The 21759-nt window shown below is 43.0% G+C and overlaps 1 protein-coding gene across 8 annotated transcripts in view; it reads left to right on the forward strand.

The window, feature by feature from the left end:
- LOC138738515 (transmembrane protease serine 2-like) overlaps positions 1-21759 on the forward strand; it is a 48195-nt gene that overhangs the window by 14304 nt on the left and 12132 nt on the right. For all 8 annotated transcript variants that reach the window (XM_069888847.1, XM_069888848.1, XM_069888849.1 and 5 more), the window contains 5 exons: positions 1583-1696; positions 1807-1850; positions 4815-4989; positions 18704-18876; positions 21506-21601. In XM_069888847.1, coding sequence (XP_069744948.1) covers positions 1583-1696; positions 1807-1850; positions 4815-4989; positions 18704-18876; positions 21506-21601 — 602 coding nt within the window. The remainder of the gene's footprint in view (positions 1-1582; positions 1697-1806; positions 1851-4814; positions 4990-18703; positions 18877-21505; positions 21602-21759) is intronic.

A 21759-nucleotide genomic window follows, 5' to 3' on the forward strand; every position in this document is an offset into this window, starting at 1 on the left:
CTGTGGCCCCAGGGGGTGCCATTCTCGTTGAGTTCACAAGTTGGAAGTCACATTATAACCATGTAACCACTTACAGCACAGATCAGGCCAGTCCGGCCCTACTAGTCCACGCCGTAGCAAATCCCCACCCTCCTAGTCCCACTGACCAGCACCCGGTCCATACCCCTCTAGTCCCCTCCTATCCATGTAACGATCCAGTCTTTCCTTAAATGTAACCAATGATCCCGCCTTGACCACGTCTGCCGGAAGCTCATTTCACATCCCCACCACCCTCTGCGTCAAGAAATTTCCCCTCATGTTCCCCTTATAATTTTCCCCCTTCAATCTTAAACCATGTCCTCTAGTTTGAATCTCCCCCTTTCTTAATTGAAAAAACCTATCCACATTTACATAGCCCCTTTTAAACTGCACCTGGGACCTGGGTGCGGTTATTGGGGCAAAGGTGCTGGAAGCACCTTACAAATCGCAGTGGGAGTGACCCATTAAATCGCCAATCCGGCAATTTAAGGGGGGGATCCCGCCCCCGCAATGACACTCACCGGTACTGCTGGTGCTGGCTGCCCGGTGATGCATGCACACAAGCGTTGACGTCACTGGAATAAGCGGGTCGGCCATTTTCCTGTTCAAATCACCTGTAGACCTAGGTAAGTTTAACTGGGTTTTAGGTCAAGGACCCGGTTGGGTTCTGACGAGGTTGACTGGGTCAGACCCTTTCTAACTGCTGCATAACCAGGGTGCTAACCGGACAAATTGTCCCCATTTTAAATGGCAATTTGAAAGGCCCTATTGTTTTATGTAAAAGTGCAACAGTCACACTGATTTGGTGGAAGTTATTTATCTATCCAGTTTTTATTGATTATGGTAGTCAAGTTGTTAAGTTCCTAGGCTACTACCTAATTACCTCGGTCCAAGACTATCAATTTGGAAATTTCAACCACTATATGGTGTAAGTTGTATAGAATTTATCTTGATCATATGTAAATAAAATGTATTGCACAGTCAGTTTGTTTACATTCATTATCTGCTTACCGTTCTCTCTTTACATGTTTACACTGGGTACAGTTTATTTTTTTGCCCTACCAATTAGTGGTCATTCTGCCACGCCTGTAGGAAAAAGGTATCTCAGGGTTGTGTTTGATGTCATGTATGTACTCTGATAATAAATCTGAAATCTGAATCCAGAAATATTATTTGGAATAAATATCCACAAAATTCATTTCTGTTGAGTTTGGCAACTGCATAGATGATGAAAAGTGATCTTGATTGCCATTTATTTGGCCAACACTTTCTATGATCCAATGCTTTTGGATAAAAGTGTCCATCTGTGTTTTAATATAGTGACCGAACAGCCATCAAAGAAACAGACTCTAATTTTTCTGCAGGTGAAAAGGCATCGAGCATTTATTTTTTTTATTATTACCCTGGCTAATTTTAAGGTCCTTATCACTGGGCAGAGTTGAACATCTTCTATCATGTATTAAACTTTTAAAAAAGTCCTGTTTGGACTTTAAATGAAGTGTCTATGCAATGAACAACATCCCAGAACACCCATGTTCATTTTGTCTTTCCATTTGTTCCGCAGAAGGAGTTATTTTAAATATGGATCAGCACCGGCAAGCACCATTGGGACCTCGGAATTCTTTGTCCTGAATGAGAGTATAAAAAAGCAAAGCATCTACAATAAGCTTAGCATCAGGTCAGACATAGAACATAGAATGTTCTTCCTCAGATTTTGATCTGTTGCCATTGGGTGTGAGCCGCTCGAGGATTTCCTGACCTGTTCAAAATTCTGTTTTTCATTTGCAGCAAGAGTTGTGAGTCCGGACTAGTGATCACATTACGCTGCATAGGTAGGTAGACACTGATTTATTATTATGAATTACACTGGGCAACAAATGTTTACAAAAGGTTTGCTTCCTGAAAAAAAAATGGGGGTTATAATAGACAACTTGAAGCTGAACACAAAGATAATTTCAGATTTGCTGTATCACGTAGTGCGGTGCGCTGTTAGACAGAGGCAAGCACACAAAACTGAAGAGACTGTACAACAGGCTTTAATCAACAAAGACCTCCACAGAGCAGGGCTGGCTGTACTGGCTGTAAACTCTGAGGGAGTCTTCTGAGGGCCGGCTCAGGCTTATATCCTGGAGGGTGATTGACACCCGACCGGGTGGAGCTTAATTCATTCAGGTCGGCTGACTGACAGCCGGCCAGGTGTCGTCCTGTCCCCCATACTCTCCTGCAAGTATAGAGGTTGCCCCCTGCAGTAGGCCACACGTAGGCAGTTGGAGAAACATTAAAGGAACTTTTATTGAACTTAGCATGTTTAATCACATCATGACGTTGACTCACTACGTTGGGTCAACTGACCTAAAACTGTTTTGCCGCTGATTTTCTTTTGTACTCAGCATCTGATGCCTCTCTTTTTTTGAATATTTAAAAAGTTTTAAGCCCGCAATTACATACAATTATAAATAAAATACATGTGGACATCTGATGCCTCTGTGTCAGCATCCAACAATGGTTGGATTCCAGTTGCCCTGATACCGCTTTTCCATGGTCACAATGTCTTGGTTAAACCTTTCACCGTGTTCGTCGCCGACAGCACCAAGATCGGCAGGGAAGACGTCCAAGTGCGAATGCAGAAAATTAATTTTCAGTGATGCGTTGCCCTTCATGGTTTTATATGCTTGAAGTTGACTTAAATATGACAGGAAATCAGAAAAAGAAGGAAATTTTTTTGTGACCAGCAGCTCAAAGTTCATAAAATACACCCAAAAACATTCAGGAAGCCAAATCTTTGTTGTCCAGTGTTATTAATGCACTCTCTTCAACCTTTTGTTTCTGAATCTGTGATGGGGTAATTATAGCTAAAATCACAGCGCAGCCAAATTACCCAGCAGGAGTTCAGACTGGTACCCCATTTTCCACTTCTCACCTGGCCAGTCTCTGTAGAAAACAAATCATCCTTCACAACTTCCACCAACTTCAATGAGATTCCATCAATAGACCTATCTCATCTCTCCCTTCAGCATTCTGAAGGCATTGTTCACTCCAAGATGTCCTGGTCTGCTCTTCTCCTTCCACTGGCCCTATCATTCCTTCTTTCTCTGGTGCCTCCGATCACCTACCAGCCTCTGCCTCAACACTCCCCTTCCCCTTCTTAGCTCCAGGTGTCCATCATTCCTTCAGATCAGCCTGTCATCTCCCAGAAGCTGTCTTCCCCTTAGCTTTCACTTCTATATAGTGACTACCTTCCCTGTGCACTCTCAGACCTGATTAAGGATGTGATCTGAAATGATGGCCGTGCCTATTCCTCCATAGAAACTGGTCGACGTGCTGAGTTCTCCCTGCAGTTTATTTTTTTCTCTCCAGATTTCAGCTTGCATCTCCAAGTACTTTACATTCCTGGGTGCATCTTAATTTAACCATGTTGGTTCTCCTCTATCCAATTGTTATTTTCTGAGTGAACCTCTCACCACTCAATTACAGATCACAGCATTTCTCCAATCACTGATGTCAATCTTGCCTATAATTCCTCTTTTACAACTCCCCTTATAACAGCAGAGTTATATTTGCTATCTTTCACTGTGGGAACTGTTCTCTCATCGATGGAATTTTGGACAATGGCAACCAGTATCTCTGCTGTCTCAATTCTCACCACTTCCAAAGCCTTGCTATGTCATTATCAGGCCAGCAGGCCAATGTCCTGCCTTCCTTTTACTCTTTATGTACCTGAAAAGATTAACCTTTTTGCTTCCACTGGCAGCTCATTTCTGAAGCAGGCCCCCCCCCCCCCACCCCCCACGCCGAGTGAAAAAATTGCTCTTCAGGTCCTAGGTCGGGAATAGTCTACTTTGGACATTCACTTTATTCATAACCTTCATCATTTTTATACAGTAAAACCTGTGGTATCCGGCACCTATGGGGTTGGTAGATGCCGGATAAGTAAATTTGCTGTTTGCTTGAGATTGCGTGTTGCATTATTGGCAAATTAACGGTGAGGCGGGCCAATTTTAAACTTCCGTATTTTTTACCTATTAATTTTCTGCAATCTTTTTGGTGGTTGCTTGTGTTTGCCAGTCGTGTGAATTCTAGGTACAGTGTAACAGGTGTTTTTACTTAAAAGGTTACCCCTCAGCCTCCCATGTTTCAAGGAACAAATATCCACCCACTCCTGACATCCTATAAAATAGTAACAGCAGTCTGGGAGACTGTTATGTCACAAAAGGTCTACAGGCACTGTGAGTGTAATAAAAACACACAGAAATACTGGAGAAACTCAGCCAGTCTCACAGCCTCTATAGGAGGTAAAGATATATTACCTTTGTTTTTGGACCTTCTTCAAGGCTAAAAACCAGGAAAGCGTCAGAATAAAGATTGGGGAAAGAAAGGGGGAAGAACGGGAGGGGGAGGAGTCCAGACCAACAGACAAAAGGTGTTAATTGGATATGATAAGAGGAATGGTGAGAATTGATTTTGGCTTTGAAAGAAGAAGGGGGGGGGAGAGAGAGAGAGAGAGAGCAAACTGGGGGGAAAGCAACAGGGGGAGGAAGAAGTGGGGGGGGGGTTGGAGGTTTAATAGAAACTGTTTGATGCTAATGCCACCCAGTTGTAGGACGTCCACGCCTGCTTCTATTTTTCTCTTGCAAGTTGAAAATAAAATCAACCATGCAATTCAATTTTATTGATCTCAATTTTGAGATTATCTTGGGCAGCAGAGTTCCATGTTGCCAATCTTTGCGAAGAGCCCTTTTCCCTTTCACCTGTGAACTAAATGCTGCCTTCCTTCTCCTCCTCACCTCCTAACACAGAATGTGGAACCCGCAAGCCCTTCACAAATGCTTCGGGACGAATAGTCGGCGGGAGACCAGCTTCACAAGGGGAGTTCCCGTGGCAGGTCAGCCTCCAAGTGCAAAACAGGCACGTGTGTGGTGGTACTCTCCTCACGCCCCATTGGATAATCACAGCAGCACACTGTGAAGGAAGGCAAGTTACATCACATCGTTCCTTAAAAATCTGTCCTTCTCAAGCTACGTAAATGTATTGTTACGGGTTATATTATATTTTATATTATATATTAATATAGCTTTAAAAGAGATAGATTGTGGGGGGTTTAGTGTGGGTCACTTCACAAAAGAGATCTTATTTAAAATGCAAGAGATTTGCTTAAGCCAGACAGTCCAGGCTCCGAGTGCCTTTGCAAAGACACTTTTAAGCTGCAGCACCTGGGTAACCCTCCTGGGACCCAGGTGTGATTAATGGGGCAAAGATGCTTCCAGCACTTATTAAACTGCAGAGGGATCGATTCATTAAATTGCCAACCTAGAGATTTAAGGGGATCCCGCCCCTTGCGATGACGTGCTCAGGGAACTATCGGTAAGTCTCCCCGCCCCCCCCACCGGCCATCAGTTTCCCCCCGACCCCTCTCTTCTCCTCCTCATGGCAGAAACCCCTCTCTCTCCCGCAGCAGTGACCCCTCTTCTCTCCTGTGTGGCTGCGACCTGTCTCCCAGTGATCGTGGCATCACCCCACCCCACCACTCCCCCAACATCCACCTCTCCCCACATGGCAGCGATCTCACTCCCCCAATTGTGGCTCCCCTCGCAACAGTGACCTCTTCCCCCCTTCCCTCAATCGCGGCAAGCATTTTACCCAGGGGTTTCCCTGTGACGCCAGCGCACAAGCACTGACATTACAGGAGTAAATGGGTCGGCCATTTTGCTGATCAAGCTGCTGGTGGACGCTTCCTGGGTAAGTTTAACGGTTGGATTAGGACCACGCTGACTGGGTTGGACCCTTTTAAGCTGCCATGTGAGTGGGGCACTAACCGAGCAAATTGCCCAGTTTACCCCATTTTGCATGGCACCTTTAAAGGGTCTAATGAAATTGTTTTGGAAGGAACTTCAGAAGCAGGTGGAAATGGTTCGAAGTCCAGGCTCAAAGTGCTGATAAGATCTTTCAAGGATTGGATTACATCTGCAAGAAGTTCTGGTTTTTACAAGCAGAGAGAGAGGAAAGGACCAAACAGGATTTCTCTTTTAGAGAGAGAGAGAGAGAGAGAGAGAACTGTGTTCTGCAGTAGCTTTTAGAAGGTTGCAACATGAAAAGCTGGCAGCTTGCTTAAACCCCCATTTTGAAGATGGGTTGCAAGTTCTGAGTTCAGCCTGTTGAAAAACCCTTGTAGTCCTTAAAAGAGGAAATGGCTGGCTAGAGTGTTTCTCCTGAGATAAGGGAAACAAGAGGAACACTGTGGTGACCTGGAAGAAGAGGTCATCATTTGGAAAATCCATGATGGGGAAGTTTCTTTGGTAAGACACTGAAGTGGTTGATCGGAGGAAATCAGTTTGTGTGTGTCCAACGAGCAACGAATCTCTCTGAAACCAACTAAAACCTTCCTGAGGGTAACCTTTTAACCACCAGAGCCTGGTGAAAATTCTGTGCACAATATAAGAATTGCCTGATACTGGTGAACTTGGAGAAGTGAGATTGGACTGTGAATTAAACACATTACATACACGGCCACTTAGAAGGGGGTTAAGTTAATAGTAATAAGTTAAAGTTTGATCCTGTTTTTATGTTTAAAGAAAATTAAAAGCAACTTTTGTTTAAGTAACCGTTTGTCTTGGTGAATTTCTATTGCTGCTGGGTTTTGTGGTCCTCTGGACTCATAACAGTATTAACTTTAATCAATCTTGTTTTTATTGATATAGAGTTTTTAAAATTGCTGGATATCCTATTTGAGTAATGTGATCATGTTCAATTGTAAAGTTTAGAGGAAACAATACAATGATGAACTACAGTTAGGATTGCTCGTTATCGGAATCAGAATTTATTGACATGAACAAGTCACGAAATTTGTTGTCCTTGTGGCACTAAGTGCTCATCTTTAGGCTCCTGTACCATTTTCCTGATGGTAGCAGAGTGAAGAGGGCATGACCTGGGTGGTGGGGGTCTTTGAAGATAAGTGGCTGCTTTTGTAAGACACCATCTCATGTAGATGTCCTTGATGGAGTGAAATGTGGTTCCTTTGATGTCACAGGCTGAGTTAACAGCCCTGAGGAGCTTTTTCTTGTCCTGAGTGTTGGTGCCTTCATACCAGACAGTGATGGAACCAGCCAGAGTGCTCTCCACAGTACACCTGTAGAAGTTTCCGAGAGTCTTTGGTGACACACCAAATCTCTTCAAACACCCTTCTTCGTGATTGCATCAACATGGAGGCTCCAGGACAGATCCTCAGAGATGTTGACACCCAGGAATTTGAAGTTATCACATTATTTGAGGGATCTTGCCATTTGAAAATCAAGGGCAGTGTTGATCGAGCCACTGACTCACAGTACCAATGACCCTGGTTCAACTTTGACTCTGGGTATTGAACGTGTAGAGCACACATGTCAAACTCAGGCCCGCGGGCCAAATTTGGCCCGTGATATAATTATATTTGGCCCGCAAGATCATAATCAAATATGTATTAGAGCTGGCCTGCTGGCTGCCATACCAGTATAGCGCATGCACAGCTAATACTACAAATCCCAGAATACTTTGCAAATGCGTTGGCGCCGGCCCGTCAGCCCGCTAATCGCCCCTACTTCCTCTGTTTACTTTCGTTAGCATCTGTGTGTGACCTGTCGCCTAACTCACATGTAATAAACCCCTTACGAAAAATGGCCAAACGAAAGATAGAAAACAGGACCTTTCAAGACAGGTGGGAGGCAAACTCTGACCCCAGAGTTTGATGAACTTGCATCTAAGAAGAGATGCCAAGTATCTGGTTTAGACCCAGGTGCATCAGAGTAAATCACAGTGTAGCAAGCGAAGCTTGGATTAATATTTTCTTTGGTTAACTTTGGAATGTTCATAGTTGAAAGATTGGATTTTCATTGAAGCAAGTTGTTATTTTTTTGACTTGTTGGCTTGTGAAAAAAAAACATTTAAAAGGAGCTTAAAGGAGATAGAGAAATGTTATTTATTGAATATTTTATTTCTTGTTTGTTAATGCTTCTTCTGGAAAGAGTTTAACCAAAATTATTATTAAACATTTATTTTAATAAGAAAAAGTTTAACATTACATATGTTGAAAGAAGAGAAAACATGCAGATGTTGTTGAAAATTTTCAATAAATATTTAGTTTGGCCCACAACTTAGTTCAAGTTTTTAATTTTGGCCCTCTGTGAATTTGAGTTTGACACCGCTGGTGTAGAGTGTACATGTGTCTGCATTATCCTCTGGGTGCTCCAGTTTCCTCTAAAACAAGAGATAGCAATATATAGGAGCTGAAGTAGGCCAATCGGCCCATCAAATCTGCTGCACCATTTTATCGTGAGCTGATCCACCCTCCCACTCAGCCCCACTCCCCGGTTTTCTCCCTGTAACCCTGATGCCCTAACTAATCAAATACCGGTCAGTCTCTGCCTTAAATACATCCAACGTCCTTGCTTCCACAGCTGCCTGTGGCAACCAGTTCCACAGACTCACAATTCTCTGGCTAAAGAAATTTCTCCGCATCTCTGTTTTAAATTGATGCCCTTTTATCCTTGACTTCCCTACCATGGGAAATATCCTTGCCACACCAAATATATGTGGCAGGGTAGGGTAATTGGCTACTGTAAATTGTCTCCATTCAATCTGGAGAGAACTGAAAAGAATCTGGAAGAATTTTTTTAAAAATGGATTATTATAGGGTGAGTGTGAATGGGTAAGTGATGGTAGGTGTGGTCTGTGGGTCAAAGGACATGTTTCTTTGCTGCATCTCTGACTGATTGCTTACTGTTACCTTATCTATGACCAAATCTGATTTAATTATCTGCAAAGCATTTCTTATTGTGGAATACACTATACAAATACAAGTTATCTTTTCAGTTGCTTGGTAACACTGTTCTGTTGTTTAAAGTCTATCTGTTGATCAATATGAATGAGAAACCTCAACTGTGATTGGACAATATAATCACTTCACATTGGTCCTGTGTAAATGTGTTACTCTACATGAACTCACCCTACTCTGGGCAAATTAAAATTGAAGGAAATAATTTTGTTTAAATTCCATTTTATAAATTTGACCACATAATTTAGGCCATTTAACCTAGAGTTTTTTCAAGGAGGTTACCAGGAAAATTGACGAAGGAAAGACTGGATGTTGTCTACACGGACTTTAGGAAAGACTTGACAAGGTCCCACAAGGAAGGTTTATCAGGAAGATTCAGACACTCGGTGTTCATGGAAAAGTAGTAATGTTTATAGGAGAAGCCAGAGAGTAGTGGTGGATGATTGCCTCTCAGAATGGAGGCCTGTGACTAGTGGGGAGCCTCTGGGTCCATTATTGTTGTCATCTATATCAATAATGTGTTAAATTCGATCAGCAAATTTGCAGATGCCACAAAGATTAAAGGCATTGTGGACATCTGGGGGAGACTTTCAAAGCTTGTAGCGGGAACTGGACCAGCTGGAAAAATGGACTGCAACATGGCAGATGGAAGTTAATGCAGACAAATGTGAGGTGTTGCACTCTGGAAGGACAAGTGAAGGTAGGACATACATGATAAATTATAGGGCACAGAGGAGAGGGATAGAACAGAGGGAACTGGAAATACAGATTCCCTGAAAGTAGTGTCACAAGAAGATAGGGTTATAAAGAGAGCTTTTAGCATATTGGCCTTCATAAATCAAAATAGGAGTTGGAATGTTATGGTAAAGTTTTACACGACATTGGTGAGGCCAAATTTGGAGTATTGCATGCAGTTTTAGTCACTTAACTACAGGAAGGATATTGATATGATTGAAAGAGGGCAGAGGAGATTTACAAAGATGTTGTCGGGTCTTGAAAAACTGAATTACAGGGCAAGTTAGGACTTTATTATTCTTCTTCTTTCTTCTTTGCCTTGGCTTCGCGGACGAAGATTTATGGAGGGGATAAATGTCCACGTCAGCTGCAGGCTCGTTTGTGGCTGACAAGTCCGATGCGGGACAGGCAGACATGGTTGCAGCGGAAAATTGGTTGGTTGGGGTTGGGTGTTGGGTTTTTCCTCCTTTGTCTTTTGTCAGTGAGGTGGGCTCTGCGGTCTTCTTCAAAGGAGGTTGCTGCCCGCCGAACTGTGAGGCGCCAAGATGTACGGTTTGAGGCAATATCAGCCCACTGGCGGTGGTCAATGTGGCAGGCACCAAGAGATTTCTTTAGGCAGTCCTTGTACCTCTTCTTTGGTGCACCTCTGTCACGGTGGCCAGTGGAGAGCTCGCCATATAACACGATCTTGGGAAGGCGATGGTCCTCCATTCTGGAGACGTGATCCACCCAGCGCAGCTGGATCTTCAGCAGCGTGGACTCGATGTTGTCGGCCTCTGCCATCTCGAGTACTTCGATGTTAGGGATGAAGTTTACCTATCTCGGCTGCACCATTTCATCAGATGCAAGGATCGACAACGAGGTAGACAACAGACTCACCAAGGCAAATAGCGCCTTTGGAAGACTACACAAAAGAGTCTGGAAAAACAACCAACTGAAAAACCTCACAAAGATAAGCGTATACAGAGCCGTTGTCATACCCACACTCCTGTTCGGCTCCGAATCATGGGTCCTCTACCGGCATTACCTACGGCTCCTAGAACGCTTCCACCAGCGTTGTCTCCGCTCCATCCTCAACATTCATTGGAGCGCCTTCATTCCTAACTTTATTATTAATTGCTAATATTTAACACCTTAGCTAACTTATTTAAACTTAACCCCCAACTATGTGCAAATATACTCTGTGTGTGTGTGTGTGTGTGTGTGTGTGTGTGTGTGTGTGTGTGTGTGTGTGTGTGTGTGTGTGTGTGTGTGTGTGCGCGCGTGTGTGTGTTTGTGCATGTGCGTGTGTGTGTTTGTGTGTGCATGTGTGGAAATACCCAAACCATTACAGCTTAGGCACAATTCTAGAACATCAGTTCAAAGTTCAGACTCAGAAATCCAGTGTTGACACAAAGACTTTTAAATTGATGCAAAAAAGTGGTCACGAAGGATGTGGGAGAGACAGGGTCACAGACTGTGGTAAACTTATGAAATCCTTGTTGAGTTGCTTCCAGAGAAATATCCCTTCAGACAAGTGGTAGTCAAAATTCCCCTTCTCCTTTTCTAGGGGAAATGCACAAAGCTCCCAGAACACTTTCGTGGGTCAGCCAAAATGACTGTCACAGTAGTCACAATGGGGTTTAAATGATTTCCCTTTCGAAGTGACCTTTCCTTAGGCACATGAAGCCATTTCAGCACAGTATTCCTCAAAGAGCTGCTACTCTTGGGGGGGGGGGGGGGAGTCACATGATGGAGTAGTGGCTGGTTGAGTGGAACCAGCCCTCTCCAGAGAAAACAAAAAAAGTGTGAAAAACAGACCTCAATAAACATAAAATACAGGAAGAGAAATATAAAGTTACAGAGAAGAGACGGAAGATGGCGCCAAAAAGAGAAAAAGTAAGAATAGCAAAGAAAAGGGAAGAAGGAAAATCACTGGAGAAGAAAGAAGAAGGCCTTACCTACACATCGGAGCAAAGAGCCATCGTGAAGAGGAGTGGCTGATCTCCGATGTTGGTGAATCCCCAGAGGAGCGGTGTCCTCCTGACTGGCAGACTTCAAAGATGGCTCTCAGAGTCAAGAAGAGGTGCGCAAGTAAAAGAAAAGGTTAATGCTGGCAAGAGGGGGACTCAGCTGAGGAGCAGCCAGTTGCAGAGCGGCCAGCTGAGAGATGCCCAGTATCAGGGTATTCATCTGGGGGAAGTAAGCAAGAAAGAAGAAAAGAAGAGTGGTGAGAAAGAGAATGAAGGGCTGGAAGAGGGTGAGCGGCAACGGGGCAACCAGCAGGGGGATGACCTGTGGCAGAAGGCCCAGCAGCAGGTCAGCCTGCAGCAGGGGGCCCAGCGGCAGGTTGACCTGCAGCGGGAGGCCCAACAACGGGTTGACCTGCAGCAGGAGGACCAGCAAGGATACAGAAGTAGGGCACCAGAGAAAGATGAAGATACACAGATACAGAGAAGAGAAGAAGATGACACAGATGTAGATATAGACACAGAAGAAGAGGAAGAAGAAGACCAAGAATTTCAAAGGAAAGAAGAAGGTAAAATAGAAGGACAAAGTTTAGATGAAGCCTTTTCGAAGAACAAATGAGGTCATTAAAAGAATGGTTATCATTAGAACTTTGTTCAATCAAAAGAAAAATGAAAAGAGCTGAAGACAGAATGCAAAGCTTAGAGTTGGTCATGACTGAAATAGGGAAAAGAGTAGAAAATGTGGAGGAACGAGAAGCTGCTGGAGAAATGGAGATGAATGATTTAGGAGGGAAGTTGGAAGAGAGTGAAATTTTTTTTTAAAAGAGACACAAGATTTATTGTCACAAAAAATTGACGTATTGGAAAACTACAGTAGGCGAAACAACATAAAAATAGTGGGCCTGAAAGAAGGCAAAGAAGGGTCACATATAAAGGATTTTATAAAAGGATGGATCCTGAAGGTGCTGGGAATGACAGATTCACATGAAGAAATAGAAATCGAAAGGGCGCATAGAGCACTAGTACCGAAACCGCCACCACATCAAAAGCCGAGATCCATATTGGTAAAACTTCTAAGATATATGACAAGAGAGAACATACTGGAGCAGGCAAGAAAGAAGGTTAGAGAAGACAATAAGCTGTTGGAATATAAGGGACAAAAAATATTTTTTTACCCGGACACAAGCTTCGAACTTTAAAAGAGGAAGGAATTCAACACGGCGAAAACAATCCTATGGAAGAAAGGTTATAACTTTATATTAAGACATCCAGCAGTACTCAAAGTATTTATTTCTGGGGAATGGAATAGACTGTTCTCGGACCCAAAGAAAGCCCAAGAATTTGCTGAACATTTGCAGGACTGGAGAAGAGAGGAGGAAGAGTGACAAGAAGGAAGACCGGCAAGAAAATATACAAAAATATGTAAAAATATAAAGCAAAGATAATGTATATATAAAGATTTAAAGATGGATAAGAGAAGGGGAAGAAGAGAAATAACCATATAACCATATAACCATTTACGGAGCGGAAACAGACCATGTTGGCCTTTCAAGTCCGCACTGGTTCACTGATTTTGTGCGCCCTCTTCAGGCAAAAAGAGAGAGAGCTTTGTTATAAGTATAGGAAAATAGTGTTCTCTGGGGGGGCTGGGGCTGGGAGAATAATGGTCACTGCGAAATCGGTTGACGCTTGCGAGTAAGTTCGCAAACCAAATAGGAAGGGGAGTTGTTGCTGTCAAGGGACAAGGGGCAATCCAAAGAGGTTCATTTGGGGTTAAAGGGTTATTGCTTGTGGGGATTGTTGGGGTATTTGATGTCTTAAGTGCGTTGTCATATATTGAGATTAAAAAGGAAAACTTAAAAAACAGTAATGGAAAAAAGAGGATGAAGATGGTGAAGAGGTGGAAAAGAAGTGAAAATAAAGATATAAGATGGCCACATTGGACTATATGACTATAAACATTAACGGAATATATAACCAAGTTTAAGTGTATTCCATTGGAAAAAAAAATCAAATATAATATAAAAGACAAAGTTACAATGTTTGAAAAAACCTGGGAACCATATATGGAACATAACAGAAAGAGCAGGCCTTGGACCACCACCACTTAAAATGATAAGGAGATAAACACAATCAGATTTAATGTGTATAAGTAGATGATACATCTTTTTTGTTTGTATTCCTTTTGTATAAAGATATTGTTTTATTGTATTTTATATGTTCAATATTTACTGTTTTTGGAGGGGGGTGGGAAGGGGGAAGGGAGGGATGGGGAAAAAAGAGAAAATGTCACTGTGACTATTTAAAGAGATGCATCTGTAAATATATTGGTTGATATGGTTCATAGTGCAATAAATACTGAATTACAAAAAAAAAGAGCTGGTACTCCTGTGCTGATTCCTTAAAATGGCCCCCGATCAAACAGTGTACAGTTTCTTTAATATGTTGGTCACATGGTCTCTGCACCTGTGTTTCTTCCTCTCTCTTCAGAAGTAGTGAATTTGAGTACACGCTCTCCCCAGTCCGTCAGCCCACAGTCAATCTCTAAAGCTGGTAGAGATTGCAGCTTGATATTTTCTCTTAAAGTGACAGTCTCACTCAAATGAAAATGAACTAGGAGCATGTAATAAATAAAAATTTGGATAGGTCCATGGATGGGATTAATATGGAGGAATCTTGTCCAAGTGCAAGTCAGTGGCCCTAGGCAGAATTATAGTTTCACACAGACTGGAAGGGCCAAAGGACCTGTTTCTGTGCTGGAGTGTTCTATGCCACTGCCGGAAGCAGTTAATAGGTTAAATCAAGGCCCTCCTTGTTCTCTCAGATGAACATGAATGCTGAAATGATAGTTTGCAAAGAAGATTAGAGATTCTTGGAACTTAGCCAGCTTTCATCCCTCAATCAACACCTGAAGCAGGCTGGAGCAAGAAACTGCAGAATGTTGGAGATACATGCTGAGAGAAACAGAGCTGATTTTTTGTCAAGAATTTTTCATCAGAATGGGAACCAAGCATGTTTTAAGTTGCAGTGAGGGGTGGAGAGAACAAAAGCATGTCTGTGATAGAGCCAGACCAGCATTTTCACTGAATCCAGAACATTGCTACACTCTAATGACGTTCTGAATAAGCCTACATGGGGGATCTGATCAAATGCCTGAGTAGAATCCACATCCGACCATCCTCCCTCCATCAACACCTCCTCGAAAACCTCACGTAGGCTCGTGAGGCACAACCTGCTCCTGACAAAGTCACACTGACTATTTCAAGGCAATAATTACTTTGAGAAACTAGAAATTGAAAGAGGACACTCATAGCTGAGAGAAATAAAGGGTGATTATGTGAATTAATTAAACTCAATATTGATCGACTGCTGAGGTCACAATGTTCTCAGAGAGAAGATGTGAAGCTGTTTGCTTGATCATGATTTTTTCAGTGTAAAAGGGAGATAGAAAATGAAGGTCATCCTTATGCTCTAGAAGTGATCACCCATCTGTACTTAGTTTCTTCAATATTGTCATCAGGGCAAGAAATAAACTTCAGAGAGGGGTTAACTCGGACCTGTGACCAGACTTCACTCTGTCGAGGACATTGGACCGCAGGGAGTTGTGTGTTGCCAGTGGAACATGCCGAACGGGAGTGGATCCGAGTGGATGGTGCAGAGATGTTGAGCTCACCCGATGGTGGTATGGAGCTTCAGACATGGCCGAGTGGAGGAGGCCAAGTCCCCGCATCGTTGGAGGCCAGCGGCTCTTCAGAGCATTGTCGGAGGTGACTATTCTCAGGCTGAGTGGAAAGGACGAGCGGTGGAGCTGGAGATATCGTCTGATGCGATGAGCGTGGCGGAGCCGTGCATGGCTTGGAGGTCGGGAGAGATGTGCCTAGGCCTCGTGGATAAGTGGTGGACTTGAGGCTGAGCCTCAAGGTGGGGGGGGGGGGTGGGGGGATGGCGCCAGAGGGCTCGGGCTGTGTGAACTTATGACTGGGCGGTAGTTGGGTTCCCTTACGCTGGTGAATTTAACATCTGTGGAGGGGTCGGTAACCTGACCTATTGAAGACTCTGTGAACGGAGCCTGTAGCGGCCCCACAGGCTCGAGGAACGTTCTTCAACTGAAAATGGTGGAAATTTTATAACATCTGGATGTAACCTGTCTCTTTGTACCATTATCTGGTCTCTGAAAATTGATTGTATGTTGCACTGTATTGTTAGGCAGTTTTTGTACTGGGTCAGGGGGACGTCATCTCGGTTTTAATGCTACATGGTATTAATTGTGATAAATAAATGATACCTGTAACCTGATCTTCATGAGGTGATGTCTTAAAAAAGCAGCCTCCATCCTTATAGACCCTCACCATCCTGGCCACGCCCTCTTCACTCTGCTACCATCAGAAAGGAGATACAGGAGCTTAAAGACGAGGCACAGGGACAGCTTCTTCCCCGCTGCCATCAGATTCTGGAATGATCAATGAACCAAAGACACGGCCTCACTTTTTGTGCCCTACTATTTTTTTGTAATGTTGTAAGGTGGTCCATGGTATGAAAGTTTGCACTGTGATTTTACTGCTGCAAAACCCTACATTTCGTGACTTGTTTGTGACAATAAATTCTGATTCTGGTTCTGAAGAAAAGTTTCTTACTGGGGACCGTACCCATGCCTGTCATAGTTTTCACCGGACCCCTATGTCAGATTAATCCTTCCTCATCAGAATGGTCTGCATATGTGAAAGGAAAAAAAAAATCCACCAACATAGTGGCTGTTGTCAGCTCCAGTTTTGTTTGAAGTTAATCCAGATTGCTGAATATTCCCGTTACCTGAGAGAGCAGCGCTGAGATACCTTCATCCCCTGGCTAATGGCCATGACTTCAGCTGCCTGAGTTTCTAACGCTGGAGCTCTCTCTCAAACCTTTCTGCGTTGCCACCTCTCCTCACCCCCACCGTCCCACAAGATGCTATTTAACACCTACTTTTGTGTTTAATCAGTATATAACTTGTGACATGTTCATAGAGCCTGAACATCTTAATGATATTTGACCAGCATTGTCGGCCACCCCAAAGCTATTAGTGAAAAATTGTCTGAAGAGCAAGATTTCAGTGGTGAAATTTCCAGAAGACTTGTCAGACTCCCCTGTGCGATGTTCAAATGCTCCTAAGGAGCCTCTATCTCAAAATAGGGTTATTCCTCTAAGAATGGACAATAAAATCCTGGACCCAAAAAGGAATTAGGCACATTGGGGATTGTTATGGGCAGTTTGATCAATTAAAAACCAATATATATAGAGTCCACGCTGCTGAAGATCCAGCTGCGCTGGGTAGGTCACGTCTCCAGAATGGAGGACCATCGCCTTCCCAAGATCGTGTTATATGACGAGCTCTCCACTGGCCACCGTGACAGAGGTGCACCAAAGAAAAGGTACAAGGAGTGCCTAAAGAAATCTCTTGGTGCCTGCCACATTGACCACCGCCAGTGGGCTGATATCGCCTCCAACCGTGCATCTTGGCGCCTCACAGTTCGGCGGGCAGCAACCTCCTTTGAAGAAGACCGCAGAGCCTACCTCACTGACAAAAGGCAAAGGAGGAAAAACCCAACACCTAATCCCAACCCACCAATTTTCCCCTGGAACCGCTGCAACCGTGTCTGCCTGTCCCGCATCGGACTTGTCAGCCACAAACGAGCCTGCAGCTGACGTGGACATTTACCCCCTCCGCGAAGCCAAGCCAAAGAAGGAAAGAAGATCTTCCTATTTTCAATTAAGATCTTATTTAAGGACAAATTGGGCCCAATCATGACCTTACCACAGTGCAGTGGAGTAGAGACTCTGGTTCAAAAGGAGACAACAAGAGGAATTTATTTCAGAAGCTTATTTCCTACTTCAAATGAGTACCTGAAAACAGGGGTTACATAAATCTAGACAAAGACGGGAGACAGATTTGGGTATATGGGTTGATGAAAAAAGCTGTCCGACTTGTGTCGGGACAGCATGACCAATACTATTAATGTATAGATTGGCACAATACAATTTTTTACACCAACTCTAACTTAGTCCACAAAAAATTAAACAAATTAAAATCAGAAATATCAGATCAATGTTTTAGATGCGGCGAAGAAACAGGAACCTTTTTGTATTCAACCGGTTCCAAGGTGAGGCCTTTCTGGGAAGATTTGGGAAATCTTCTAGAACAAATCACTAATACAGATACCGGAATTGCTTATATTGGGAAATATGGGAGATACAAGCCCTAAAATTAAGCTGTCGAAACACCAATTAGAATTTGTAAAGATTCAGGAAGTGTACAGCGGTGACCTGTAAATCTGATTCCCGTCTAAATATGACGCATTGGAAATATATTTTCTCCCTTGGAGAAAATTACTTACAATCTTAGGAAAAAATATAATGTTTTTCTAAAAAGTTGGAGTCCATATCTTCAACATGTAGGTGTAGATTCTTAATGATGCCCTCCCCTGCCCTCAACTGCCTGCATCCGGGATTCTGGGTAAATCAGGATATTTGCCCCTTGGCAGGAGATTGATGAATCCAATGAAACCTTTTTCTTTCTTCTTTCCTCTTCAATTCTTCAATTCCATTGACTATTTCTCTTCTTTCTTACCCCCCCCCCCCCCCCACCGGGTGGATGGGACGTGGGAGGGATAAGGGTTGTTCTTTTTTCTTCTTGTTTTCTTTTCTTTTCTCACTCAAAATCAACACCGAATGACGAGATGATGCTTCTTTTATGCAATTGATGAATTTTTTATATTGATTTGAAAATATAAATAAAATGAAATAATCCAAAAAAGGTGAGATCACCTTTTAAAAAGTAGATTTCTCTAATCGTGATATTTTGGGAGATTCCTGATTGGATGTTATCCTAAATCCATGATATGTTTCGTTTAGACATACAGCACGATAACAGGGCCCTTCCTGCCCATGAGCCTTTGCTGCCAAAATAGCCCAAGTACCTGCAATGCCCAAACATTTTGAAAGGCGGGGATGAAACCGGAACTCCCCAAGGAGACCCCGCACAGATGCAGGGAGAATGCGCTAGCTCCTTATGGGCAGTGGCAGATTCGAACCCAGGTCGCTGGAGCTGAAATAACATTGTACTAACCATGGTGCATTGAAATCGAATAACTAGGATGTGAGGGGAATTTAGAAGTCATGGAGGAGGATATGTCCCTACATATATTTATCTCTTTTTTTGCAGGTTTAATTCTCCATATTATTGGCAAGTATATGGTGGCCAAATAAAGCTATCAGAAGCATATCCACAAATTGTCCACAAAGTAGAAAAAATGATCATACATGAAATGTTTGACTCAGAAACCAAAGACTTTGACATAGCCCTCTTGAAGCTTTTAACTCCTTTCAAATTTTCAGGTAACTTCTATATATTTTGTTTGGATACTTCAGTGAATCATGGGGTCGTAAAGAGAGCTTTTGGCACATGGACTGTCATAATTCAAAGTATTGGGATGATACGGTGAAGTTGTACAAGACATTGGTGAGACCAAATTTGGAATATTGTGTGCAGTATTGACACCTAGGCACAGGGACAATATTAGTAAGATCGAAAGAGCACAGAGAAAATTTACAAGGATGTTGCCTGGACTTGAGGGACTGAGTTACAGCAAAAGGTTAAAGAGGTTAGGATTTTATTCCCTGGAGCATAGAAGAATGAAGGGAGATTTGGTAGAGGTACATAAAATTATGAGGAGGATAGATAGCAGGCTTCTTCCACTGAGCTTAGGTGAGACAAGATCCAGAGGCCATAGGTTAAGGGCAAAAGGTGAGATCAACAGGTGGAACCTTAACACAGAGAGAGGTGGGAGTGTGGAATGAGCTGCCAGCTGAAGTGGTGAATGTAGGGTCGAATTTGACATTTATGAAAAATATGGAAAGGTACATGGATGGGAGGGGCGCAGAGAGCTATAGACTGGGTGCAGGTCAATGGGACTAAGCAGAATAATAGTATAGCATGAACTAGATGGGATGAATGGCCTATTTCTATTCTGCAGTGTTCTATGGTGCTTTGGCTCCATGTGTTTGCTGCCTTTAGGGTTGGTTGTGTTCTTAAAGATTAGGGATGAAGGTAGATGGGCAAAACAGTTGGCGTAGGGGTGCTGGACTGAGGGGCCTGTTTCCATGCCAGAAGAGATCATCAGTTCATCAAAGTTCTCGAGAATATACTGCTCCAGTTTATGTCCAGTGCCACATTTGGAAGCTGGAAATGTTTCTGACTTCAGCTACCTTGTATGTTTAAAATTCTCATCCTTCTACTTCCGAGGACTTGATGGCATCACTCATCCCCACAACGGTGAATCTGTGCAGCCCTGCAATTGTCTGAAAAATATTACGTGAATACCCCTTTTAAAGAATTCTCGCTTTACGAAAATTTGCTTTTACAAAGAAACCTGTGTTCGCTTTTAAAAAAGGGTCTGAATGGTTATGAAAATAATTTTCTCTTTACGCCATTTTGGCTTATGAAAGGTTTCATAGGAAACCTCTAGTTTTGCAAAGCAGGGTATAACCGTGTTTCATCTGTGGCCTCTTGCACACCTCCAAGCTTTTTCACTGTATTGGAGGCCAGAGACACCAGATTCTGGATATCCCAACCTGAACACATATTGCTATTCTTTTCTGGATGCTTGAGAGAGCTATGCAGACAATTAACAATGAAGTGTAAGCATTGTTGTCTCAGCTCAAACTGCAAGCCCTCTCGAACACCAAGGGGATGCGGTCTGAATCTATTGAGTGAGGGATGAATAATGGCCAGCCGCTCATGGAAGAACTCTTGCACGACTTTAGTTTTATCGGGATTTTGGCGCCCTCTTGGTAAAGCAGATGCTCTATTGCGATAGAACACAGAACATAGAAAATTACAGCACAGGATAGGCCAGTGGTTCTCAACCTTTTTCTTCCGACTCACATCCCACTTTAAGTAATCCCTATGCCATCGGTGCTCTGTGATTGCTTAAGGTGGGATGTGGGTCGGAAAGGAAGGTTGAGAATGACTGCTTGAGGCCCAATTGTTTTCTGAAATATTTTACTTGAGAAAAGTTGTCATTGGCCCATTTCCTTTGGAGTAATGAAACCACGCATATAATGAGTCAATTAGGTACAATTGAAACAGTGGTTTTCAAATTTTTTCTTTCCATCCAAATCCCACCTTAGGCGATCTCTTACTAATCTTAGAGTACCGATGGCATAGGGAATGTGAGTGGAAAGAAAAAGGTTGAGAACCACTGGTGTAGACCCTTTGGCCCTTGACATTGCACCGACCTATATATTTCTACCAAAAAGAAAACCCCATCCTACCTCGTAACACGCTATTTTTCTTTCATCCATGTGCCTGTCTCAGAGTCTCTGAAATCCCCCTGATGTTTCAGCCTCCACCACCACCTCTGACAATGTATTCCGGGCACCCACAACTCTCCGTGTGGGAAAAAAAAACTTACCCCCTTAAGCTTCCCTTCCTTCACTTTGAGCAGATGTCCCCTGGTGTTTGCTAGTCCCACCCTGGGGAAGAAGGCACTGGCTGTCCACTTTATCTATGTCTCTCTGAATCTTCTAGACCTCTATTAGGTCACCCCTCATCCTTTTCTGCTCCAGTCTTCAGGTTTGACCTTCCAAAATGCATCACCTCACGCATATCCAGATTGAACTCCATCTGCCACTTTTTCACCCAATAATTAGAATAATTGCCGATCTTTTATTTTCTTTAGTAAGCTGGCTGCGAACAAATAAATGAAGAATTTATTGGAAATAGCTATAAAACAATTCTAAAATTTGAATTTTAAATTTTAAACTTAGACATACAGCACGGTAACAGGTCATTTCGGCCCACGAGCCAACACTGTCCAATTACACCCAATTAACATACAATCTCTGGTATAGTTTGAACTTTGTAATTTGTGTTTTTTATGTTACAGTTTGTATTGCCTTTTGTAAGTTATACTTGAAACTTTTCTACTGATCGACTTTTTGACTGTTTCATTATTTTACTCAGATGTAATAAGCCCAATCTGCTTGCCAAACTACGGACAAGCGTTTCCCTCAGGTTCCGCAAGCTGGGTTTCTGGTTGGGGAGATTCAAGAGAAGGAGGTAAGAGACAATAAAATCAATAGAAAATAGGAGCAGGAGTCAGCCCATCAAGCCCACTCCTCCATTCAATAAGAATGGCCATGGACTTAGCTCAACCTACCTGCCTTTTCCCCATAACCCTTAACGTCCCTGGTGTGCAAAAATTTAATATATTTAAT

Source organism: Narcine bancroftii, chromosome 7 (assembly GCF_036971445.1).
Source record: "Narcine bancroftii isolate sNarBan1 chromosome 7, sNarBan1.hap1, whole genome shotgun sequence".
Lineage (NCBI taxonomy): Eukaryota > Metazoa > Chordata > Chondrichthyes > Torpediniformes > Narcinidae > Narcine > Narcine bancroftii.